At 40.0% G+C, this 27,684-nt stretch overlaps 1 protein-coding gene across 3 annotated transcripts in view; it reads left to right on the top strand.

Annotated features, from left to right (window-relative positions):
• Nucleotides 1-27,684, top strand: part of ERBB4 (erb-b2 receptor tyrosine kinase 4) — a 634,946-nt gene that overhangs the window by 321,010 nt on the left and 286,252 nt on the right. For all 3 annotated transcript variants that reach the window (XM_075180320.1, XM_075180321.1, XM_075180319.1), the window contains exon 3: nucleotides 11,837-12,023. In XM_075180320.1, the coding sequence (XP_075036421.1) occupies nucleotides 11,837-12,023 (187 nt within the window). The remainder of the gene's footprint in view (nucleotides 1-11,836; nucleotides 12,024-27,684) is intronic.

Below are 27,684 nucleotides of genomic sequence, written 5' to 3'. Positions count from 1 at the left end.
GGAGAGGAAGTTTTACAAGCAGCAAATGAAGGGGTTCTTTACAATAAGGGCAGTAAGATATGGAACTCACTGCTAGGGAAGGTTGTGATGGCAGATTCAATAGATATGTTTAAGAAAGGGTTAGACAATTTTTTTGCGGAAAAGGGTACCCAGGGTTACAGCCGTTAATCAAAATGGAGGACAGTAGTGGATCCAGGGAGAAATTGGACTGCAGTATTGGGTAAGGAGGGATTTTTCCTGATTGAAACAGATTGGCTGTTTCTTCATCTGGATCAATTTCAAATCTAAGAGAGGGATCACATGAGATCAAAAATAGGTTGAACTTGATGGACCAGTGCTGTTTTTCAAGCTCATCAAATATGTTACTAAATTGTTTCTTTATACACCATTAAATGAGAACAAGACAACAGCCAATATTGTGATAGTCAACAATTTGTTTCATAAGGTTTGCAGCTTGTTCTTTTGGAAAAATTTGAAAAAAAGATAATTATTTACCCTGTATCATATTATCTTATCGGAGTCTGGAAAATTATTAAACACAACCAACTTGCAATAAAGGTAGTGTAAAAGACGCCTAACTCAACTAGCAGAACCACAGTATCTGATATCCAGGATCCCTGTCATTTTTAAAATATTTAACCCATGCAGGGTCAGGCTGGGCTGGGGGGCAGGAGTACATCATTTTCATTTAACATAGGCTGCTGAGTCAAGTCTTGCCCCCGGGGTAAAATCTGCCAGCCCTCCCCTGACCCGAGGCTTATGTTCTATGGCTAATACGCCTGGAATGTGAGCGCCCAATTGGCAAATTTTGGTAAGAAGAACTGGCGCTGTTGCAAGACCTTCCCAGCACTCTTGACAGATGTGGTGTAACTGTTGCATAAATGGCAGGGTCCTTTATAATGGGCCCCCACGGTAATGCTAGACAACAATTTACTTACTGGCTCAAGTTGTTCTTTTTTTTAAAACTATACTATGATCCAGGAACTTTCAGATATACAAACAAATTCTTATTATAGTCATATATTAAACTGATCTGAAAGCAAAATGGGTTAACATTTCCCTGTTTGGTTGGATGGTGTTATCATAAGAAGGGGGGTGAAGCAATACATCTTTTCAGATGTTTTATTCTTCTGTGTGTGTTTCCCAGGAATTGAAAGAACTCGTCCTTGGAAACAAATTTGTTACATTATCACCAATGTCAAAACACATCTCTCCCCCGTTCTGAACTGCATTGCAATTCATTTTGTGTTGACTTCAGGTAAAGGAACATATCTTGTATTGGGAGGAGCTTCTGAGGTGCAGTCTTATTTATAAAAAAGATGTGTATGGAACGTGAATCATGTGTTGTGTTGTGCAAACGACACTCAGAGAAGGTTTTTTAATAGAAAGCCAGGTGGGAAAACAATTGAAAGAAAGAAACATTGAAATGAGCTGAAAATACATTTTACTTATTTTTATTTCGTGCTGATCTCATATTGACTTTGTTATAATGATCATGAGATAATTTATAAGGCATTTATACTACTAACAATACCTTTTTTTCTAGTGGATTACACCAACTTTCACTAAGTGGTAATGGTCTATTCACCTATATGCTGTCCTGATTGCTTAATATCATAAACAGAAGATACATGGGCTTCTGAAGCTTCCAGGGGTTATAAAATTCACTTATCTCAAGTAATTTGATGCTTCTGGTTGGCATAGAGTTTCCAACCATCCACCCCATTTACATCTACATTCAAATTGTGCAGACGCTAAATCATTTTGACTATTCAAAAGCAAAAATAGACATATTGGGCCTGATTCATCAAGTAATACAAAGTGAACACAATTTGCGTTGGTTTTTTTTAAACAGACAGAAAATACACTCCCATGCATCCATTACCATTTGAATACGGGTATAAGTGGACTCTGGTTCTACGGCACTTGCTGTATGCAGACAGACACAACACACTGCAGGATGCGCACAATGCATATGTGCAATGTAAAGTCCAAACAGAACGCACGGAAGAAAGTATTAAATACATTAACACCTGTTAATAATATAATCATTAATAAAAATACATTTGTTTTACATGAAATACATACTGTATATCAGGAAGTTCTTAATGCGTACTGTACATAAAATGCATTTTTACAGTTGCCCTTAGTTGCATATATATTTTTTAGCATGCATAAGCGTAATCACTATCACCTGCCCTGTAAATGGTGCAAGTTATACGGCTATAAATCACATACCTGAGAGATGGCCAGAGCTTGAATCGGACGGATGTGAGTGTGCTCAACCTTGGCACACCCTTATTGCACATTGCTTATGTCCATACGCCCCTTCCCTCCCCGGTTCATCCTTCAAATTGTAGGCTGTCGGAAGTGTCACTTCTGTTTGAATGGCGTAAAGTCTGTTTCTGAACATGTACAGACCACACAAAATATGGTCTGCAACAGGACTTACATTCCTTAATGATTCAGGCCCATTGTAACCAGGGATGGTGCTGCCATTAGGAGAACCCAATGGATAGGGGGTACCTAAAACACTGAAAGAGTGACATAATGTCACTCATTCCATAATGTTAATGCCCCCATGGTTCCCCCACATTATGTGCTAGTTTCTGATTTGAAGGAAAGGCAGCCAGCAGCTGCTGTGATGTCACTACACTCCCAGTCAGAGGATCACGCCGCTTCTGAGGCAGGGATCAGTTGCAGCTTCTGAAGGAGGGTGGGGACTACCTGAGGAGGTCCCAGGGCTTGCAACGACCCTAACTGTAATGTTATAAATTTATTATATCAGGAAAATAATACATAGCTAACTGTTCATGATTTTCAGGCATAGTTTCAGATTCTAAGTGTTTTCTCCCTAAATTGATTTTCCTTGCAACTAGACCTGGGTTAAAATACAATCTCTATATGTTTGTTCCATGCATCTTTTAATAGTACGAGTCCCACCGACAACTGCTATCATGTATCATCCTTTCTGTAAAATAATTTTTTTTTATGCTCCCTCTCAGTCTTTCTCCCTAAAATTTCAATGTGTGCTACCTTGTTCTAGTCATACCCTTATTTTTTAAAACATACCTCCTTCCTGAACACTATTAGTAATTTTGATACATTTGAATGCTTCTATCATATTACTCTGTCCCTTCTCTCCTCTAAGTTGTGCACGATAGGCTGTTGAAATGCAGAACTATGCTATAAGTACTTTATCATTTTAGAAAGTATAGAGAAGAGTATTGACCTTCTCAATAGACCAAGCTTTTTTTTTTAATTCATCTTAATGTACCTGTAGTAATAATAGGTGTATATTTTTACAGATTTGTGGGTTAGCGTTGGAGGAAATCTGAATAGATTTTTTATAAATTTATATTTTAATTTTAAATGCAGCCGTTTTATAAGATGAGCCAATATTCATGTACCTGCTGCCTATCAGTGTAAGCCAGTGACATCACCGAGAAACCTCATCCCTCAGCAATGTCAGTGATTCCTAATGAATCGAGTGTTACAGCCAGGATACACAAAGGTACGAAGTTCCAGGAATACAATCCTCCAAGTTCCAGTGCTGCTTTTGCTTCACCCATCGTGAAACACCACTGCATATTGCAGAATGTATAGTCTATATACAGAGCTGAGACATCGAAGATCAGTTCATTCTGCTGTGTGGTGTGGGTAGTGTATGACTGGGAACACTTAAGGCCAAATTTTACCAGGAAAACGTGTGAACCGCAAAATGAGCTTATTTTGCGGTTCACACGTTTAGTGTGTTCACAAAACTGTTATTCATGTTTTGCTCATCTCTAGGTACAGCGCACAATGACTATATTACTGTGTTTAGGCAGCAGGTACATTGTTATGCCTGAGTATGGTACATTATTGTCTATAGCCATTGTCTGGCGGTTTAGAGAGGAAAATGCTGCATTCTGAGAATTAACAACAATGCACCAGTCCCTGTGGCCTGGATTTTAAATGGCCAAAAGCACAAGGGCAACCCCACGCAGCTGGTGATCCCACTATTGGCAACATGCGTTGTATTCACATTCTGACTGTGAGACTTGTTTATTTACATCTATCAATAAAACCCAGCTGTGATGCTCTCAGTGTGTGTCTACATTAGGCAGCAACAACATAAAATAGAAACTTAACATAAATAAGATCAATGCAAAGGACCAGTTCCCCAAAGCATAGGTCATCTGTAAGAAATTGATTGAGAAAACAGCCTCAAACAACATCTTTAGTCTTTTACCAGAGAGCCAGCTGTAGCTCTTGCTCAGATAGCAGTGATGTCTGCACCGGCCTCTCATTCCTGCAGGCTTAATAGACCTAATGAGAATTTACATTTTCTTTCCGCCATGCCCCATGAAACAGATTTGTGTCTCACATGGTATATATGATCCACCTGTCTCATCCTGAAAACATTTTGTAAAGATAGATACACAATGACATGTCTAGTCTTATGAGGGGATTAATAATAATAATAATAATAATAATAATAACAACAATAATATACGTTTTATACCCTACCCATTTCATTCTAGCTCTGTTAATGACTATGAATAGGTTTGGTCAGTATCAAACAGCAATATTACTATTTTTGTTTGCTTATATAGCACCAATTGTATTACACACCATTGTACAGAGAATATGTAATCATTTGCACCAGTCCTTGCCCCAATGGAGCTTACAGTCTAAATTCCCTACCGCACACAGACATACACACTAGGGTGCATGTCTCCCTCTAGCCCTTTCATGTCAGCCAATGACCGCTGGTCACATCCCCACTCTTATCCATGTCTCACTTCCGCCTACAAGTTTCTCCCTTTCTGCCCCCACCTCTGGACTGATCTCCTTTATTCTATCATACTATTCCCTAGCCTGCAAAGCCTTAAGCATTGTGCCCTGGGCGCTTGCCCCTCTCGAACAGTTACTGCCCTGCATATACCTCACGCTCATTCATCCTACCGGCTTCGTGTCACACAATCTTGTTTCAACCCCACCCATCTGAATTCTAGTTCGCCATACTCTGCCCCTTCCCCTCTAGCTGGTAAGATTTTGTAAGCAGGTACCTCTTCCCTCCTGTCTTCATTACCTATGTCTTCTGCACACCATCTATATTTTGCACCTCCTCCCTGGGATCTCTGCCCTTGGTCTCCACATCTCTCTTGTCTTTGCACCTCAGTCAGTGGCTCTGACCATGTTAGTTGTACCCACACACACTCCTGTGCGCAGGTTAAGCTGTAGCTTATTCATTGTACCAACTCTCCTCATTCCTTATCCTAGTTATCAGTGCTCGAAGTGTGCCGCTATGAAACAGTATGTCATACCATAACGTCTATACTGGAACTGTCCTCAACAATCTGCAAGCAAGCATGTTGCTTGCAGACAGTTTCCAATTCCAGGGCAGTTCCAGGCGCCTGTGTCCACAGCGGTCCACGGTGCCTTTCACCGTGGAACACATACCGGAGATTCAATTCTGAACGGCGTGGGGGTGGATTATAAAGGTGTCTGGGACGTCTGGTATCAATTACAGAAAATTGGTTAGTAATGTTATTAGTACTGAAGACTACACACATCGAAAGTTACAAGTTATTTGGGTTCTTTCATTTGGGAATGCGTTAAAGGCTGATGCTTTGTATCACTGTAAAATGCTGCTTGTACAAGATAAAAAAAACACAACTAAGCATCACTTGCATTCTGGCTATAATGGAATATTTCAACAGCACTCTCATTAATATAAACTGATGAGCCAGAAGCACCACACACTCACACAAAACAATAACTACAGACTTTTATATAAATAGATGCAGATAATGGGGCAAAAATCAAAAAGTTGGCTACTGGAATTGCATTTAAATACAGGTATATATAAAATAATTAATCTTTAAACCATACCGTGTGGTCACCACACTCCCTGTTTTCTTTTCTTTCTCCATGTTACCCAGTACTGATATATCACATGAGGTGGTTGCCTTTGTTTGTTTTTACTGTTCTTCAGGAAGGAAAGTTTCTGTGTAGACACAGGATAACGTCCCTCCTGACCACAAGCTCCATCTTCTGACACCGTTTGAACATACACAAATACATATGGAGGCCTAATACTTCCCCCTATTAAAGTAATTCTATCATTTTCAAATAAGCATTGCATAGGCAATTGTATTGTGTATCTAACGCACAAAAGTGATTTATTTTAGCAGATGTAAATAGTCAACAATTCAATACATTATTATATTATGATACAGTACAGTACAGCCAATACCAAAAGATACATACATACCACTGCGCTAACCACAGGCCCAGTGGACAGTAATTCAGCCTTGAATACTGGTTCAGAGTAGACTGAGGCTGGTGGGGGTGCAGCTATGATTATATATACAGTACAGTGTTACAGAGTGAACAATAGAGATGACGTAGCTTGTTTCTATAGGTACAGACGTTGGGTGGGTCCAGGGTAAACAGGTCATAGGCTGATTCAATCTAAGGAATCCAAAGGTGGGGGTCGTCTTTCCAGGGGATGTGAGCATTTCATAGCCAGCATCATACAAAAGTTTATTCCCTAATATCAATAACTAAAGTATGCAATGTGCGATCTCTTCGCCGACTGCACCGGACAGGTGTTGATGAATAGGGTTTTAATATGATACTAGACATGCCACCTTTCCTATTATCTGAACCATATATATCACTGAAGTGCACATATAATAATATTATATAAACTAATAATAAACCAAATACTGTCTGCTCATAAATTACTGTGTAATGGATCCAATATGAATATAAATTACATAAATAATTAAGTGTGAGTGTATGCATGCGTATTTTACCGTGCGATCGCCGTATGCCACATGTAGCGTGGCATACTGAGTGCAATCGGCCAATAAAACAATATTACCAATATACTTTCGTTCATCCAATTACACGACTTTGACACCCCCAATTTCTGCTTCCAGCAATTGCCAGATTATGGGAACATAGGGCAGAAATCCCTACCTCATTTTTGCTCTACAGAGAGGTCACCTCCAACGATAGCAGTTCTAGTGACGGCTGCAGCCTCTGCTGGTCGTTAAGCACCGTTATTTATTAAGACAATATAAAATCTTGTCAAATTCTAAGAGGGAGAATAAATTGTTGCAAAAACTAAATGTTGGTACACACACAGGAAAGGGTACCGGTACAGAGGAAGTTTAAACCCTCCCAAGCAGTGCGCGAAGTGTGCGACACTATGCCATAGCGCCACTTCTGAATTTCCATACCCCCACTTCTAAATTTCCACCCGCACACTGCTAGTTATAGTGTATTGCTATACCTCCTTGTAACTCATTGCCCTGTCTGGCCATTCATAGCTGTGTTGTGCATTGTACTACTTGTTTATTACATGGTGCTGTGGACTCTTTTTGGTGCCCTATAAATAAAGTATGCTAATAATAATAAAGTCCATTTTTGCCAGCAGACAATTAACCAACCTGAAAGTTTTTTCACTGTGGGAGGAAACCCAAAGGTAACTCGCACTCAACATGGGATGAAAATACAAACTCCAGTTTATTACTGCCTTGATAAATGTAAGGGCCACAGGGGCAAACACAGGATTTGTAGAGGGGAGTTTCCACACCACGCTGCCAGTGGGTGTGACAAGCATGCATGGGGGCGTGGCTATAATTTTAGACAGTGCTTGGCTGCTCTCCAACTCTTCCTATCCCCATAATATACATGGGCAATGCTGTGCGCACTACTGTTAGGTGCATGCAGCTCTCTCTTTTCAAGCAGAGACGTGTGAAGTGGGAGCAGGGTCCAGCCACCTCAATTATACAGTGCCCCAGACTTGGAGGGGGGTTTCCATGCACTAGGAAATCCCCCCCCCCCCCTCGGTTTGCCTATGGGCCACATGTACGGCTCTCTAACTTTTAAAAGGACTGTCCATTATCCTTAATCTCATTATTAAATTAAAACTACATTTAGTCAAAGAAAGAGACACCTATCTGTAATAACATAGCAGCAGGCATTGTAATATAAGATAAAGTGTTGCAAGTTGTAGCAATTCTGCAATTTCCATCCATTAATACGTTGTTTGCCTGATGATAGTAGAACATGTCTGTTCTCATGGGTAGAAGGAACCAAAGCTAGACATCTGCTTTGTATCACACTGATGCATAAGACTGTAATGAAGTCAGCAGGAATGATGCAGGAGTTTCCCGCAGAGGAAGGAGGGAGGCCGTGCGGTGCAGACTGCACCTCCCCCTCCTCTGATATTAGAAGCACTGTGTGACCTGTCTGCACTATGCAGAGGAGGTCCAATGATGCAGACGTCCGCTGCTGCAAGGAAAGAGTAAAATCAAGTTCTGTCTTATTCTCTGCTTGTGACTCACTTAGTTTCATCCGCTGCCTTAGCTCTTATTTTTTAAGAGCTGGGGCTGTCTGTGAAGCTTGGTGGGACATAAAACAGGGAATGAGAGCTGTGACTGATGGGGCATAAAGCAGGAAGGAGCTGAGGGGTCACATGTGAAGGTTCGGCAGAGACAGTCGGCCCTGGGGCCTGTTGCCCATCGCTGTTGTAGGATGAGCTTTCTCTCATATATTTCCTCTCAGTTCCATCTTGTCATGTTCACATAGAGAGGTAAAGGCTCTACGGCCCATTGCTTCTTTATTTTTATCACGGTAATGTTGTGTAGTGACAGGGACAAACTCGTTCGGTCATAGGGCTCTTTTATCATTCAGATCCCAAATCCTTGAGACATGATTGATGCCTTCCCGAGTTATTGACTTCCTTTTTGACAACACCTATCATTTACACATTTGCATGTCTGAGCGGGACACAAAGAAAATCGTTTTCTCTTATGCACATTGTGAATATATTGAAAATATATTAAAAGCCTGCATTTTAAACTGCCATATAAAACAAGATACTGGATGCTGAGACGATCATCAGAGGTCATACCACTAATAAATCTACAATAACGAGGCTAAATGTGGGTAAGACAAAACCTCGTTATAAACTGAATCTAAAAATACAAATAGAGACATTACAGAGAGACATTGTATAAATGTTAATATTTCTTTATAAAGATATTTGAACTCAGAGCTGAGTGAACCCATTCTACCAGCCCCTTGAATTGCTATGAGCACTGTACTGCCTTAGGGGCCTGGCCAGGGATGATTTAATCAGTGGGAACAAGGTTAAGTTGCCAGTGTCCACCGATGTCTGGGACCAACTCACCTCTGTCCATAGTCCCCCTATAAACTAGAGTAAAATATACCAGCGCTGTCTTTCACTTGCACCCTGCACTTACTATACCATTATTCCTTCACATATTGTATTGTACTATTCCTGGTATGCTCCTCTCAGATGTGTATCTGTGTGTTTCTCGCTCCGCTTATTGCATGTTGCTGCTGTGTCATCAGAAGAAAGGGTAGAAGATGCCGAATGTCAGAACTGTAAACACCAGGAAATTGTTTAGCCCCATGTATGGCATAAAATAATCTTGAGTGTGAGTGGCCATTAGGACTGTCTTCATTAGGGTTGGGTACACTTGACCCATGACTAGAAATCCAACAGCGACAAGCCCTACAAATAAAATCCAAATTTATGTCAATGTTGATTTAAAGTGGCAATGTCGGAATAAGTGTTTAAACACTTAACTAGATGGGTCCCGGTATTGCCACTTTAAATTAACATTGACAGAGGTCACGATGACGTCAAACTGTAGTGCCGAAGACCTGTCCATTCAGAATAACTTGCTGTCAGCATGCTGGTTCCATCGGAGATCTTCCGCGCGGGTTTCAGGTAAGTCAGTTTATTTTGTAATCGGTTTTGGATAAATTCGGAATTTATTTGTAGGGCTTGTAACTGTCAGATTGGTGGTAATCGTATTAATGATTACCACCGCTTCAGGGTACAATTACCACCATTTCAGGGTACAATTACCACCGCTTCAGGGTACGATTACCACCGCTTCAGGGTACGATTACCACCGCTTCAGGGTACGATTACCGCCGCTTCAGGGTACGATTACCGCCGCTTCAGGGTACGATTACCGCCGCTTCAGGGTACGATTACCACCGCTTCAGGGTACGATTACCACCGCTTCAGGGTACGATTACCACCGCTTCAGGGTACGATTACCACCGCTTCAGGGTACGATTACCACCGCTTCATTAAATGCATCACTTTTGTTTTGAGCTTTTTATTATCTGCCTAGGGGTGCGCCTTTAAAAGAGCTTCTACAGAAAATAGAAAGTGTAAAATAAAAGCAATTAAATTTACAGGATGAGACCTGAAATCTGCCAGCTCTGAGCAGGTGCAAAATTTGCGTCCTTTTATGCAGTAAAAGTGGCTATGTACCCTTCCAGACAACAAGCAATGCCCTTAAATACACATCCTCTCCACCACTTTATTTCATTTTAATACCCTTGTTTTGCCACCTGAAATCTCATTTTTGCCTTCGCATTCTTCTGCAATGTCACTGGTTCACTGGAGCAGCTACTTTGTAAGGAATGACCTCACACTGCCTTACTCCTCCCCTCGGCCTGTGCAAACGTTGGTTCCTCCGAGAAAGGATTTATGAGTGCAAGAGGAACTGTGAGCTCTTTTTGTAAGGCTCCAAACATGTTGATGCTTGCTGGTTGGTTTCTTTACATTCATGCACTGTAATTGGTTTGGATGAAGCTGAACGTGTGCATAGATTATCTTGCAAATTGTGGATTGCTTGATTTCAGTATCTGTCAAATGATTTTGCCTTTCTCTACATCACATCAGTGTTGAAATCGCAGATCCTCATAAACACCAAGTATGTTCCCCAACAATGGTTTCACTCAGACTACATTTAATGAACAAATTGATAACTATGAGAATTTCAACACTGCCCATTGATTTGTATTTAAGTGTTGTACATCTGTGTTATGCTCTGAATTCACATGTACTATTCAGTGTTGCGCAGTAAAATTGAAACCAGACTACATTGTGTAACAACTGACATAACAGTGTAATAATTTCATAAAGGAGAAAATGTAAGAGCTACTTGTTCACATATAAATCTCCAACATATTGTGTAGTGATGTACTCGTTGTTTGAATAATGAAAATAAACAGAGACATGAGGTGCTCCTGAATTATCTGTAATCTTCTCTTGAGTACAAATTGATTTTTCTTTCTACATATTATTTGTAATGGAAGATAAATTGCCATTGTAAGCCTCCTCCGCCTTTATAGGAGACAGAAGGAGTAAGATGCTTCTTTTCTGTGACATAGAAATAAGCAATTCTCCCTGTAGACAGAAAGAGTGAGACATGGTCAGTGGTATTACGAACATTTGAAATACATGTAAACCCTGATATATTATCCAGTAAAAGAGTGTGGGGAACCTGGGAGTGGTGTATTGATGATGCAATTAAATGTTTAACTTCTGCTATAACAATTTCACTGTTTGATTCATATAAAATGACACTACTTACAGATTGAAAAATATTACTCATGGGGTAAAATTTTATGGTCTTATAGAGCTTATCGTAATTATAATTGTGATATATACCTTACAGATTAGTCATTGTCTAGACTGCATCACTCTGTTGGAATGTTCTGTCCAACAGAGGGAATTGTCTACCTGACTCCACCATCTACAATGGCAACCTGATACACTTTAGTGGCCCTCTAACCTTCAGAAGGGTCTAATATATATAAAAAACAGGAGGATAGAAACCAAAAACAAAAGCATGGAGAATGACAAAAAAAAAGAGATGGTTACTTGGCTATAGAATAAAAAATGTGGAGGAAGAGGAAGTAATTTTGAATTTGCTGTGATAATGGTAGCTTCTACGGATTAGGTGTCCCCTCATTAAGTCCTGATTTTCTTCTCTTGTAGTCCATTCGAGAAGTGACGGGATATGTCCTTGTGGCTCTTAACCAGTTTGACTACCTCCCGCTTGAGAACCTACGTATCATTCGTGGAACCAAACTGTATGAGGACCGCTACGCACTAGTCATCTTATTGAACTACCAGAAGGATGGAAAATATGGACTGCGGGAGCTTGGTTTAAGAAATCTGACTGGTGAGTCTGAAACATTATATGCTCATACGTGAGAACACAATACTTTCAGAAACAATGTTGTAACACCATCATCCTGACATTAACATGCTGTTTAAATATGGTAGTGCACACCACAAACGCCCTGTACTTCATTTAAAGAACTAATCTGATGCACACCACAATGGTCCTTGATGGTCACTCAGTGCGCACACTTACTCTCCAAACTCAGCATCCTCAACCCCATGGTCCAGACAATACATCTCTGGGGTAAATGGCTACGACAACTGGGTGGCAAATAAAGCCCTGTTTGAGATCAGTCTGAATTAATGAGCTAGTATGCTGGTATTTCATTGGTTGGATTAGAAATTGGCCATTTTGAAGCATTTTACACCCCAGTTTGATTAATTATTTCAATGACATTCCAAAACACATTTCAGGAAGAGATATTTTCTGAGTCAGATCTATACTAGATCAATATAATAGATTGGTACTTTCCTACTGTCCAAGTGGCGGCCCTCTAAATAGTTTTTGTGGCGCACAGCTTTCTGGACAGCTCTATTGACTCTGGACTTTGGATGACTGAAATACATAGTTATACATAAAGGCATCCCTCTTCAGAAAATGCTTGGGACAACATTATTATAAATGATCACATCAGATATTTAGTGGTAGCAGAGAAGGAAATATCAAGAAGACCTAAATAACAGAATGGGGAGTTTACTAAGCCACAGTTTTTTGTGCGACTTGCAGAACGCCACACATCAGATATGGTTTTCAGATCCAAACTGCAGGATTTACTGTTCTGTGGTTTGGAAGCTAAAAACTCAAATCTCATCTGATGTGTTGCAGTTTGCAAACCACTTTATTTCATGTGGTAAAACTGGATGCAAATCAAATAAATAATATTGGCTCTGTAGAAATTAAATAAATAATAGTGCCCCCCATCCTAAATTAAAAAAAAAAAGTGCCCCGTAGTATTAAAATAAATAATAGTGTTCCCTGGTTTAAAATTAAATTATTATGGATCCCATAATTTATAATTAAATGTTGCCTCCATAATAAATAATTAGCTAAATCTTCTTCCTTTCTTGGTCTGACATAATCCAATGTAAAGATAGATAATCCATATAGAAATAAAAAACTTTATGGACTGAAAGTGCTGCTCCCGAGAAGCACCTGACGTAACATGAGTAAAGGTCCATTGAGGCTGGGCAGCCAATCAGGAGCTGTCTCTTACACCATTCAGCCAATCACAAATAAGAGACAGCTCCTGATTGGGTGGCTCACCAGAGTTTAATTTATTTTTTAATTTCCCATATGGATTATCTCGCATCTTTTTGTGTACTAATAAGCAGCAATTTGCCATGCGATTTTAGCAAATCGCCTCTTAATACATTGCCCGATCTGAATGCATCCTATTTGAATAAATCGGGATTGAGGTTTCAGATAGGACGGTTTGGATTAATACACTTTGATGTGCGGTTTGGCCCTTAATAAATAGCACAGTTTGCAAACCACACAACAAAGCGCATGAAAAGCTGCATTTTGATAAAACCTCAAGTGCCTCATAGCTAAGAATTCTAAAACAGAGAAACTCAATGAGCAATATAGATTTATTCTTCAGTTGCAGCATTGACATATACTTGGTTAAAACAAACTCCAGATTGATATTTGATATTCTGAAAATTGACTGACACCTGAAGCATTTCATCTAATAATGCTCAGCGGGACTTGCAGGCAGATTTTTCTATCAGCGCCCAATGGCTCAAAAGGATTTTACTGGATATAAGACGTTTTATCTTTATTAACCGCTTGTTTTCTAGTACAGCTACTCTAAATAGGACGCTATAAGAATCTATGTACACTATTCTACAAACAAGATGAAGTTGATGGACTACAGGTTGAAGCAAAAGGAACTAAACCTGAGCAAAAGAATAGAACATTAGATTACACTGCAGTTTCATAAATTGACTGATAAGCGTTCTAGAGTTTCACTGGATGATTAAAACTCATCACAACAAGCGTTTGAAACAGGGACAATTAGGTGCCCATTAACAAAAATTGTTTTAAGTTACAAAGCATTAAATTGCCAGTGCTAAATATTAACATTTTAGATACTTCCCAGATAATTCACAACAAAAGCCAAATTGTATCTGATCATTGATTATTTAATAGAATGCCCCTAAAAGTCGAACTGACTAGCCTAGTATAAGCGGCTTGGAATAGAGGGGTCTGTTTAAGGGGTGTTTTCGACATCGGTAGGGCTTCACCCTATGAATCAAGAGGTCACTGCCAGCAATAGCAGTGCTGAACTGGCTAGTGAACCAACTAGTTAGGATACACGAGCGAATATCCCTTTGAGACTGCCCAGCGATGCGGTAAGTTAACCCTTACCGCTTTACTTCAAATATTTTAATAATGGATTGCAGCGATAGTCAATTTATTGCGGTAATATAATTTAGTGCCGCATTTTAATGAATAGACCCTGGTATTCTAGTTTTGGGGCTCTGGTCAAATCAGAGCAGGGGCAAGCCCATTGTACAGGGGGTATTACAGCATTTGAAAGATTTTTTATTTTAATGCTATACATACCCTACTTATGCTACGTACATTACATATATTATACATAGACAGGGGAGATTTCAGGAACCTTTGGTCAAAGAGAGTTATTACCAATAGAATGCCTTGAAGTTTTCTAGCAGATTATCTGCAGAGCTAGAAGACAACAAGGGGTTTATATTAAGGATGAGCGGGCTCGGATTGACTAAATCAGAACAGTACCGAACAGTGCAGATCCAAGCCCGATCCGAGTACTGTTCGGGTATTCCCGGCGATTAGCATAACTCAAAACGAGGCTATGACTCATAATCCCGCCGTCGGATCTCGCGATACTCGGATTCTTTAAATTCCCCGCTTGCCGCCATCATCTTCACTCGGGCATTGATCAGGGAAGCGGGAGGTTGTGTTTTGTGTTAGTGGTGTCCTCTGTCCTGGTGATTCCTGTGCTCTGTTCTGGTTAGTGCAGTGGTGCTGTGTCCTGTGCTCTGTCCTGCTGAGTCCAGTGGTGCTTTGTCCTGTGCTCTGTCCTGCTGAGTCCAGTGGTGCTTTGTCCTGTGCTCTGTCCTGCTGAGTCCAGTGGTGCTGTGTCCTGTGCTCTGTCCTGCTGAGTCCAGTGGTGCTTTGTCCTGTGCTCTGTCCTGCTGAGTCCAGTAGTGCTGTGTCCTGTGCTCTGTCCTGCTGAGTCCAGTGGTGCTTTGTCCTGTGCTCTGTCCTGCTGAGTCCAGTGGTGCTGTGTCCTGTGCTCTGTCCTGCTGAGTCCATTGGTGCTGTGTCCTGTGCTCTGTCCTGCTGAGTCCAGTGGTGCTGTGTCCTGTGCTCTGTCCTGCTGAGTCCAGTGGTGCTTTGTCCTGTGCTCTGTCCTGCTGAGTCCAGTGGTGCTGTGTCCTGTGCTCTGTCCTGCTGAGTCCATTGGTGCTGTGTCCTGTGCTCTGTCCTGCTGAGTCCAGTAGTGCTGTGTCCTGTGCTCTGTCCTGCTGAGTCCAGTGGTGCTTTGTCCTGTGCTCTGTCCTGCTGAGTCCAGTGGTGCTTTGTCCTGTGCTCTGTCCTGCTGAGTCCAGTAGTGCTGTGTCCTGTGCTCTGTCCTGCTGAGTCCAGTGGTGCTTTGTCCTGTGCTCTGTCCTGCTGAGTCCAGTGGTGCTGTGTCCTGTGCTCTGTCCTGCTGAGTCCATTGGTGCTGTGTCCTGTGCTCTGTCCTGCTGAGTCCAGTGGTGCTGTGTCCTGTGCTCTGTCCTGCTGAGTCCATTGGTACTGCTATATATCAACGTTCACTGTTCCTGCAGTCTAAATAAATTGGTACTGCAATCTAACTACGTTCACTGTTCCTGCAGTATAAAAAAATTAGTACTGCAATATATAACTACGTTCACTGTTCCTGCAGTATAAAAGAATTAGTACTGCAATATATAACTACGTTCACTGTTCCTGCAGTATAAAGGAATTAGTACTGCAATATATAACTACGTTCACTGTTCCTGCAGTATAAAGGAATTTGTACTGCAATATATAACTACGTTCACTGTTCCTGTAGTATAAAATAATTAGTACTGCAATATATAACTACGTTCACTGTTCCTGCAGTATAAAATAATTAGTACTGCAATATATAACTACGTTCACTGTTCCTGCAGTATAAAAGAATTAGTACTGCAATATATAACTACGTTCACTGTTCCTGCAGTATAAGTCCATTGGTACTGCAATATAATAATTACGTTCACTGATCCTGCAGTATAAGTCCATTGGTACTGCAATATAATAACTACGTTCACTGATCCTGCAGTATAAGTCCATTGGTACTGCAATATAATAACTACGTTCACTGATCCTGCAGTATAAGTCCATTGGTACTGCAATATAATAACTACGTTCACTGATCCTGCAGTATAAGTCCATTGGTACTGCAATATAATAACTACGTTCACTGATCCTGCAGTATAAGTCCATTGGTACTGCAATATAATAACTACGTTCACTGATCCTGCAGTATAAGTCCAGTGGTACTGCTATATAAGTTCACTCGGTGCAACCTTTTTGCCTAAAAACAATATTGTGAGGTGTGAGGTGTTCAGAATAGACTGGAAATGAGAAAAAATGAATGTTATTGAGGTTAATAATAGCGTAGGAGTGAAAACAAACCAAAAAACAGGATTTTAGCAGTTTTTATGCTTTTAAAAAAAAAAAATCAGAACCCAAAACCTTGAGGGGGTGTTTTGGCAAAACCCATCAGAACCCAAAACACGAATAGTGGCTGGTGCACATCCCTAGTTTATATAAGTGCTTGTTACTAGCAGTGAATGGGAACCCTAAGCCTAGGGACCTGAATGAAGACCTTAGGATCAGTGTCCGTTTGTTTACAGCACATCACAGGTCATCGAGAGACACATAGACAGGACCAGAATTCTAAGCAGAACATTGAATGCGACCTTTCAGAATCAATGCTGCATTTGTTTTGCCAGCAGCACCATATCCTGCGGTTCTACACATTGTAAATGGAGTTACAACTGTTGTTGATACACTGCATTTAGCTTGTTTTAGTGACATATTATTGGAATTCTGCCCCTTAACCCGCACCCCACCTTATACGCTCATTTATTTTGATAAACAACATAATTGTTTCATATTCCAGCAAATAATCCTCACATAAAGTTACCCATTGTGGGCTGAAATGAGCAGACCTGAACACAAGCATGTTTCCCGTCTGTCTATAAGTCTATTTATTATGGTGCTATTTTCACTTATTGCTTATTGTAGCTATGGACAATCAATTATAGTCACAATTTACTATTAATATATTGCTGGCAGCATTAAGATGACTCTCTCGGCTTGCCAATACCCGGACTTAGGCTTCCAGTTCCAATTTCAATAAAAAATAAAAAAAAAATAGAAGAAAATAGAAAATAAAAATAGAAAAATAATTATTATAATATATTCCAGTTAGGAGAACGATGTAATGATCCTCCATCTAGATATGGTGATAGAGATAGGAGGACTACAGCAGTACTTGTACTGCCACTGTCCATGTTGACTTCCGCGTGCTTTTCGCCTTCTCCAGAGAGACTGAGCCAATGCTACCGCCGGCGATACTTGGCGATACTTATCACTAGCTGAGAGGCTTTGATGGAAAGGGAAAACCCTATCTCTGGCTAAAACATCTGTTTTTGTTTCGTCCTTTCAATAATAGACCCCTATATGTCTAGAAGATAGCTACTCAGGAATTGTTAATCAATATTAAGAACACAATATCTGTGTACACTGACTACTTTTCCAAACAAGCATTAGAAAAAAAAAATGGGACATACTGTTGGTAGTTTCCTATATCCTTTTGGCAAAGAATACTGTTGGCACAGATACTGCATTCTCAACTGGGACTGACAAATCCTGTAACCTCCATTAATGCTGTGTTCTACGTGTATTCAAATGACCGCAACAGAAACTAGCCAAAGCAGAGGACACTTGGGTGTCTAAACCTATTCAATTATTATAATAACAATTTATTCAAAGTAAAAGTAGAAAATAAATGTTAGCACCTCTAACTTCACTTACTCTATGTTCTTACCTTGTTCTCAGGGTTATGTATAGAAGCCGCAAAAAAGACCCCTAACTTGGGGCAAAAGTAGAAATTAAAAAGGGTTTACAAGTGGAATAACATCCACGAAAGATACTACAAAATCAATAACGTTAGAAAAATCAAATATGTATATTGATTAAAAAAACACAGGACAATAAGTGCTATTTACAAAATAAACTAAAGTGTATCACTTTATAAATATAGTAATTAAAAACAGATGTCACCATGCACATTAAAATTCTAATTATAGAAAAATCTATTATTTATTATTCACATGCTTATATAAAACATTTTATAAGAAATGCGTAGCAGTAGCAACTAATTGCAAATTTCAAATGTACACAAAGTGTTGGCATAAATTATCATAAACAGAACACATACATTTGCGCCAACATGTGCACAAATTGTTGTCCAATCCTCTAAAAATATAAATGTCACATAGATGATACATATGTAGAAATAAATGGAGATTTTCCTCACATACACTCTTTATATCCAAAAAAGCTTCAAACTGCATATAACTTGCACAATAAGATGAAAACCCATGGCCATGTGTTATTTTAATCACGAGCCCCCAAGATTTTCCTAGAGGGACAGTAACATGCAGGGTAGGCGCTCCAAATCTGGCGTTAAACCTGCAATAACTGTGCCTATTTCCTGTTCAGATTGGCCTGGCTCCCAAAACAAGCTGAGCACCAGGTAAGGAAGTATGTGAAGCGAGGATGCCCCGGCTGAGAACATCACACATATCAGCATTGCTTCATCTCCGTCTGATGTTACACCTCAACAGAGCTCTCATCCCAATTATAATTCAGAGTTATATAATTATATAATCTGCGAAACACCAAAGTATGTCATAACGGTATTCTGCATTCTATTTGTAGCAGGCATGTGTGTTTCCCCTTTGGTGCTTCGCTGCGTGTGGCTCTGTGCTGATAGGAGAAGACAGTGGGTGCAGACAGTGGCAGAACTACATGCATTTCAGGAGATGCAGTAGCTGGGCTGCCTCTCTCACCCCCTGCCCCATATCCTCTGCACCCCCTGCAATGTTGGCAGTTCCATCACTAATTAGAGTAGAGTTCCCTGTGTTGCTCAATTTGTCTTTGGAAGCCTGGGCAATGGAGAACTTGTTGTAAGATATATATATATTACACAACATACTTTTCTTCTGGAAATATCTTAGCTCCTTTACCATTGATAAATGTGGACATATGAACAGCTTTTGTGAGGTCTGTAGTTTATTAGAGCACTGGACAGCAATTTGACTACGTTTTTGTACAATGTTTGTGTGATATTGACAAGAATTTAGGTCATCCATTGTTTATATGCATTTTAAATGTTGTTTACTGTAGTTATTGGCTAGTGCTACAAATTGTCTATGAAATGCTTAACTCGAGTTCAATCACGTGAACAAGAGACTGGTCTCAATAAAAACTAAATCAAGATGTCCAATGATTCGCCACATCATAGATTATTTGATCCAATAATTTAGAATCTGGTTAGTGGCGGTGTTATGGTACTTTCACAGTAGACCAATGTTCCTAATATAGCCCAATTAATTATCTCGATTTTCCAATTGAATGAACAATGTCCAGATAAATATAAACAGACCTTTTAGTAGAGCCGATTCCTCCAGGCACGGTCCTGCCGTATTGGGGCTTGTCAGTCCCGGCGCTGTGTGATTACAGCAGCCGTTACAGGCACAGTAACGTCAGCCCTATGGATATCCACAATGTTCACGTGCCATTTAATCTGATTATTAAATAAAGGGATGATTCCTGCCGATGTCCGGTGGTCACTTCCAATAAAAAACAAATTGTTTCAAACACGATTCTGCCGTGGTAAGGATAGTCACACCTGGCTCTGCACGAATGAGCATACACAGCAGTCGGCATGGACGCAGTAACGTTGGCATCACAATAATCCGCAGGTGTTGCGTGATATCAGAACTACTTCGTTTTCTTAGAAGTAGATCATACATTGGCCAGTGGCCATAGTAGAGGGAATCAATGACCAGATGAAATCTGTTGGATCAATAGATGTTAGTATTGTGAGATCATACAGAGATGATAGCTTCCACTTACTCCTTACTATTGACGCGTTTTGTTATCTATCATATGAAATGCTTGAAACAGGTGTTTGATTAGTTAAATACTTGATATTTTTCTATATTATTGTATTGTTTATGCATGTTGACATCTGTATTTCATTATTAAATGCATGTAGGGGATTAATTTGAGTGTATTTATGTAGCAGCAGTTATAAATCTATGTTTTTGTCAATATACTGTACATTTTCGTTTGGTCTTATGTATATAGATAAGGCTGCTGAGAGAAAAATCAGTTCCTGATGTGGTGACTGCACCTTGGCCCCATTACCCCAAACTGCACGCGCTTCCACAGCAGAAGTCAGAGCTGCACACGCAGCCTAGGAGTGGAGTGAATGCCAGGACCAATAGGAAGTTATTGGGCATCACAGTCAAATGACTTCTCCTCCCCCACCCATAATCTGGCTTGGATGAGGCCATTGATGTGTGAATGGGGCTAGGCTATCGACCCATCAGTCCCCATTATAGTCCACCACCACCACCACCATGCCCACATGGTAGCCTAGATCCCCAGGTACTTTATAATCTCCCCTTCCTCAGCTCCCTTTTGTATAGAAGCCGCTGATTAGGGATGGACAAGAACTGGAATCCCAGGTCCCTCTCCCAATCCCGCTCATGACAGCCCTGGAAGTCATAGTAATCTCAATCAACCAATTGTACATGGAAGAGATCATACAATTGGAGACTGGGGAGTGCAGGAATAGCCATTCAAAGAAGGTGAGGAATAGTAGTTTGTTTTAAAAAATTATATACAGTATAGGTAACAGTTTTTTTGGTTTGTTTGATAGAGAACTGAAAGCCCATGCCAGGGCTTCTAGGTTCACTGCGCATGAGTGAACCGGTGTGCCTCTCTGTCAAAACAATATTTTCCTAGTAAATCATGTCGATAGGAAGTTTTCTATCTCTGCGATAAGTGGTGATAGAAAATCAGCTGTATTGACACTTTTCCTTAAATACATCCCAGTATCTATGAAATTTGTAAATTCTCTGTGTGTTTGCATGGTTTTCTCTGGGAGCTTCGATTTCTTCCAAAGCTGAAAAACATACCAGTAGGTTAGGAAATAGCAGAGACACTTTTGTAATAAAGTTGGTAGTAGATGGAATGAAACTTGGAGGATTCTTGTACCTAATAGGATTGTACATACTGCCCACTCTCCCGGAATATCCGGGAATCTACCAAATTCTGGGTAGGTCTCCTGGATTCCTGGGAGAGCGGGCAATTCTCCCACATCCTGCCCACTTCTTAGTGAAGTGGGCAGTATGAGAGCCTCAATTTGTGGTGAATCGTGTTATTTTGGCCCTATCCCCATGACAAAATGCCACTTTGTCACAGGGGACGGGGCCAAAATGACGCTATTTGCTGCATCCTTCCGCCCTCCCACCTCACCACCCTCCAGGATCTCCTGGAGCTCAAAAATTCAAAGATGGCAAGTCTGGGCTTGTAATATAAACGTTGGTGTCTGCAACTGCAGGACTGTTATATTATTGCAGGATTTGATTTGGTGAGGGAAAATATAGGGAAAATAAAGATAAACAAAATGTCTACTGATAACAGGGTCTCATTTGTTTCATATTCTCTGCAGTGCATATTATTGTGCGCAGCCAGCAAATGAAAGGATCTAGGAAGGTCATCAACAGAGCAAAAGCAAAGTAACTGTGGGAAAGGGCAGCCAAAGAGGTAGTGGGAACAAAGAGTCGGAATCTTACTGACAGATGTGAGTCAGTGAAGGTAGAAACTTGTGAATCTAGCTAAGAATGGAGATGACAGACAATAGGACTGTATGATTGTAAAAGAGGCAACAGGCTGTGTTATACATAAAATCATATTGAATGAGCAGGAAAAGTTGATACCATTTTTGTTGTGTGTCCACAAAATGCCAAATTTACAGGTACAGTGTGGATTGCCATTCTGTGGAACGGCAAAGCAGAAGCTGAGCTTTGAACTATGCACTTCTGTAAAAAGATCTGGTCTGCTGCAAAATTCAATTCATTAAATTTCACTCATCTCTATTCTTTAGTGGATATCCATTATCATATGTATTATCTGTATTTATTAAACTGAATGGTAGCTGCTGCACTGTGTTCTGTATATTGCAACAATGGCCACATTATTGTTAAATATGGTAATACTCTTTCCTGTCTTACCAGACAGTGATGGTTACTTAATAACACTGCTCAAATGAGCAAATATACACTAAATCCATAGCAGCCAATCAGCAATTCGCTTTTATCAGTCTGCTGAAAATGTGTAAAGATTTCTATACTGATTTAACCTGCAAGGTGTGGAGCCAGATATCGAAGCGATGTCCGTCAGCACCTTGTGGCTAAACGAATAGTCAATAACCACAAGTTGCCTTTGGAAAAATAGCCCACCAAACATATGGCATCAAACTTACTCAGGAAAAAAATATCAAATAAGCAATTTAGGCTGATGTAGATTGAGTACTATGCCAGTTTGAGTAGTGTATCGTGTGTGAAATAATTCAGAGCATGCCCAGTAACTTGGCACACACATATACACCCATGCAGATCTGCGTGATTTTACCACTTACGTCAGCCTGCACCTGGTAGAATGCGGGCATTCTATCTAGGCCGAGTAAATTAAGGGCGTGTTCATGACCATGAAAGATTTATATGTGTCTGAGAAAACCGTATTGTTTGCGGATGGTCAGGTGCAGGCGCAAATGGCACTAGAGAACCGTTTGTGATTGGCTCTGTGTGATTGCGCTGCTGACACTGAGTTGTGCTTTTGTTTTGCTGCTTAGGCATATATTATTCTTTTGTGAGTATGTTTAAGCAAGAAGGTATTTTTTGTACATAAGACGGGGAGTTGTTTCTGCTGTTTTAGAGAGGTGTTAGTGCTTTTATTGATGACTAATAGCCAATGCATTGTTGCATGTTAAAAAAAACATTTATGAAAACATAAACTCAAATGTGCCTAGTGTAAACCGGGCACATATGCTACTCGTGCCAACCTTCACGGATCTTAAGATGGGTATGGTTCAGCATATGGGAATAAATACACTATCAGGCTTTTCTTAATGTAAATTAAGTTAAAAAAAAAAAGCCTGATAGCCATTGTTTTTTTAAATAAACCTAATTAGCTAGTTAATTTTTCTGGAGTCTTGGCAATATAATTAGATACTACATAATATAATTTGTCTGATTTCACCAACAGCTCAAACTTTTCTCTGGTACTTCTTATAAAAAGTGATTATTCCTTAACAAGGTCTAAGGAAACAGAACCTAAATGATATGGTGTACGGTGTGTATTCTGAGTGCCATGATCATGGCTCTGTACTCATCTCTCCCCGTTATCCTGTAGTCCTGGCTCTCAGCCTGCCTGTATGCAGGAGAAATGTTTTCGAAGATAGTTTGGAATGTTGTAGCTTCATTTTCACGTTGTCAGGGGCGATGTCCCTTGAAGTCAGTAACTGGCTGTACTGTGTGTGACTGATAATGTCATGGGAGAACTGTGGGAACCATCTTGGGCTACACAGTAGTTAGTAGGACAAGTTTGGTGTGAACCCAGGGAATTAGCTGATAATATTTTAAGAAAGGTGAGATCAACTTGTTGAGCTAATATTCCTTGACGAAAAGTTTAACTAATAAAAGCAACATATACATTTCATTGCATACGTGTAGATTATGTATACGATAAAGCATATTTAAGGAATACGAAGCACATACCCCAATGTTTTCCAGATCATTGTTTAAGCACTAAATAAATGCTCACTTGCACCAAAATCATGAAAATCTCTGCCAATGTGAAGACTATGAAGACTATAACAATTAAATAAACTTGGTGTGTGTCACAATTTAACAAGGCTGTATAAAGGACATTTACCACAATGCTGTGTGTTTCAAGATTGTGCATCACAAGTGCACAATTGTGCTTATTTTTGCATCCAGGTAATGCCATTAATGTACTAAACATTCCCATTAAACCAGATGGATGTGCACGTCTATTGTGCCTTTTGCAGTGTTGTTCCTCAGTTACTAAAGTGAAAAGTCAAGTGCATGGCCTCCCTTCCCATCTAGACTTTGAATAGGACTTCTCCTGATTTCCTGGGGATAATGGGGCTGTCTTTCTTGATTTTTTATGTATTTGCAGAATAATATTAAATATATTAGTTTATTTATACTGTACCACCAGCAAGACTCACCTTGAGCTGTGCTAAATATCATCATTTATATAGCGCCACTAATTCCGCAGCGCTGTACAGAGAACTCACATCAGTCCCTGCCCCATTGGAGCCACTATGCTGCCCAAATTTGTAAGAGCTTGGAAACAAGTTAAGCCCAGTCTCAATCACTTGTAGTTCTATGAAATATCTTGCAAGCACAAATCATGTGCTAGGCCATTGTGCATAAGGATTGCCTTCATTTGCTATTCTCTAATAGTAATAGTAAGTGACAGGGGGGCCTAAGCGGAAACTGCTTTTTCCACACGGTTTAAGCATTTTTCAAGTAAAATATTAATTTAAGAAAAACCGAACGCAGGAGATATCGGGGATAGCACCTGCATTAGGCAAATTACTGCATGAACCGCAGTCCCCATAATAGTCAATGGGGCTGCGGTCTGAGCAATTTTAGCAAGTTCCGAAAAGCTTAGCTTTTCAGAACTTGTCCACAATGGCTAGCGCCATCTGAAGATGGTGTTAGCCATTAAATCCTATGGGGAGAGCATTGTGGTAGAGGGATGTTCGTATCCCTCACAGCAGCTTATCTGCTCTCCCTCCACCGGTCACTATTGCAAAGTGGCATTGCGCATGCGTAACCTGTGGTGCGATTGTGACCAGAATTTTAAGGTAACTAAAATAATCTCTGGGCAGTCTCCTATCGGACACGCTGTCCCGGGATGATGTTTTGATAAATGCTTGCAAAAAAAAATCATCTGTCATCCTTGACAGATGATAATTAACGAGGCAAAACCTGTTAATTAATTAATAAATAAAATTAATAAAGGCCCCAGAGAAAAAAGTTTCTACCTTAACAAGCAAAACCAAGATTTGTAATGATAAACATATCGGGAGATAATATATGGAGATAGAGTTAGAAAACCTGCTGTCGCCATAATTTACTAACACAATATGTCCATTTTTTGCTGGAAACAGGGCTGTTTTTACAGGTGATGACAGGTAATGATTCAGAATAGGGTTAGAAAATACTAGAAAATATTCCCCTTACATTGACTACATTTTGGAAATGTTCTATAGAATGTATTTTCATATTTTAAACATGGTCGATTCACAGAGTTATGCTTTATTTGAGGGATTGTTTTGGAACTTATGACATTGGGGGAGATTATCGTGGTAATAGGAACCAATAAAAAATATAATATAAAGGCTGCTTTAATATTTATTAAAGGATGCTGAAATGCTACTGCTTAAAATTGTCAACTTCAAATTTTAAATACAAAAATCCTAAAATCCACAGCAATTCTGCCAGAACATTGTCCAAGAAAGAAAAGCACTGTAGGGCTTTAGAGCAATGAGTGGTGCAAGGGAAATATTTTCTTACAATAATCCAGTGTTTGGACTAGTAACAAACTGACTTAATTGGTTAAGCGATATTGAGTGAGTGGAAATGTGTTGTGAAGCTTTTGTGTGTTGGGGAATCAATGGACGAGGGAAGTATCTGAATTTCATTAGTGTGCGAGAAAACATCATTTCTCAATTAGCGGAATCTCCTGGACATGTACTCTTGTGCCGGACAATTTAATTGCAGTTTAAATCCCGAGCACCTGAAATTTGACAAGACGTGGCATGGGAGGGAGTAACGCTATCAGAACGAGATTGTTCTATGAGTGCCAGAGCCATCTGTAATAGAGTTTAACAGCAGCTCTTAAACAGAAATGAAGGAAGTAACATCATTTTCAAGATGTATTAATCCGTTTCTCACACAAACCCTACTGACTTACCTGCTGGACCACCGAGTATCATGGTTGCTGAAGCTGAAGTTACACAAGTTGTAAATTCCTTGAATCAAAAATAATTTATTTTTGCCACATGAATACATAATAATCTTCCATATGTAAACATGTTTGCAGTAATTTATTATGAGTTTACAGTAAATTCACTTTTCCCATGTTTTCCTTATATCAAAATTGCTAAAGGCTGCCCCACCATATCATGCTCTGGTCACTGATGTTCTGCCTAATGCCACCAGTAGATGCCTTCAAACACGAGAGTGCAGAATTAGCAATTTAATAATAAGTGCCTTTTATTTCTTTCTAGGATTACCCTCAATGGGAACAAGTAGAATTTGTTTTAGTTACTTAACCAGCTAAGTTGATTCATTCAAATATGGACCTATAGCATTTACTAATGTCCTGAGTAAGGGAACACTGATGAATGTTGCTTTACACCCATTGTTGTAGGTCACATTGACTTAACCTTATTCCAGCTGGGTGGCTTCATTCAATATGGCAATTGTAAATGAAATCTCCCTCTCCCCCTTTCTCTCTCTCTCTCTCTCTCTCTCTCTCTCTCTCTCTCTCTCTCTCTCTCTCTCTCTCTCTCTCTCTCTCTCTCGTCACACCAGTGTTGTGGCCTAAATCCAAACATTTAAAGCAAAAAAAAAGTGGGGACAAAATTACACCATTTCCAGCGATCCAAACAGCACCATAGTACATCTACACCTTGCCAGACTCTTCCCAACCACACCCACTTTCTAATTAACCATGCCACTTTCAGGTTCCAAAATCAGGACTACTTGGAAGTAGTACTATACTACACTTCCAGAAAACCCCCACCACTGATAGTGACTGAACTGCTGCTTGGTGCATACAGCATTCACACTGAAAGATATCTGCTCAATGCAGAAGTCTCACTTCCATGTATACAGGACCAATGTCCCATTACAAAGAGAGTGGGGATTCAGATATAACTCCACTATTTTAGAGTTTAAAAAGAAGGGTCAGTAAAACACAAAAGGCAAACATAAATCAATAAATAAAAATGTAGGTAAAATACACTAAACAATGCAATTTAAAAAAAAAAACCTGAACTAAAGAAACTTTTCATTTAAAAAATGTGCTTTACCTTGGATGAAGTCACGAGGAGGTGTAGTGGGTCCTACCTTCCTCGGCGTACCGGCCTGCGAAGAAGTACTATCCTATACCGGAACACGCAAAATCTCCTCACCTGTAAAAAGAAACAGATGAAAATCTGAGGCAGCCTGGCCGAGTGTTTTTTGGTTTTTGGTGATGTTTTGATGGGATAAGCCATATTTTCCACTCTCTGATGCTACTGTCCTGGTTGCTCTACCCTGGGCATGGTGACTACAGTTGTCCGCAGCAGAAACGTATCCCACATGAACACCTAACTCACACAGGTGTGAGAACAAGCCAGAAGTGTCGCAACATGGATCCTGGTCACCGGAGATTTCTCTGTCTCCTCTTGATCGTAGATCACTATTCTATACTGCTGCACCTGCCAATGACA

Source organism: Mixophyes fleayi, chromosome 7, assembly GCF_038048845.1.
Source record: "Mixophyes fleayi isolate aMixFle1 chromosome 7, aMixFle1.hap1, whole genome shotgun sequence".
In the NCBI taxonomy this organism is placed as follows: Eukaryota; Metazoa; Chordata; class Amphibia; order Anura; family Limnodynastidae; genus Mixophyes; species Mixophyes fleayi.
The sequence above is the reverse complement of the archived record's forward strand: the minus strand, read 5'-3'. Positions and strand labels throughout refer to the sequence as shown.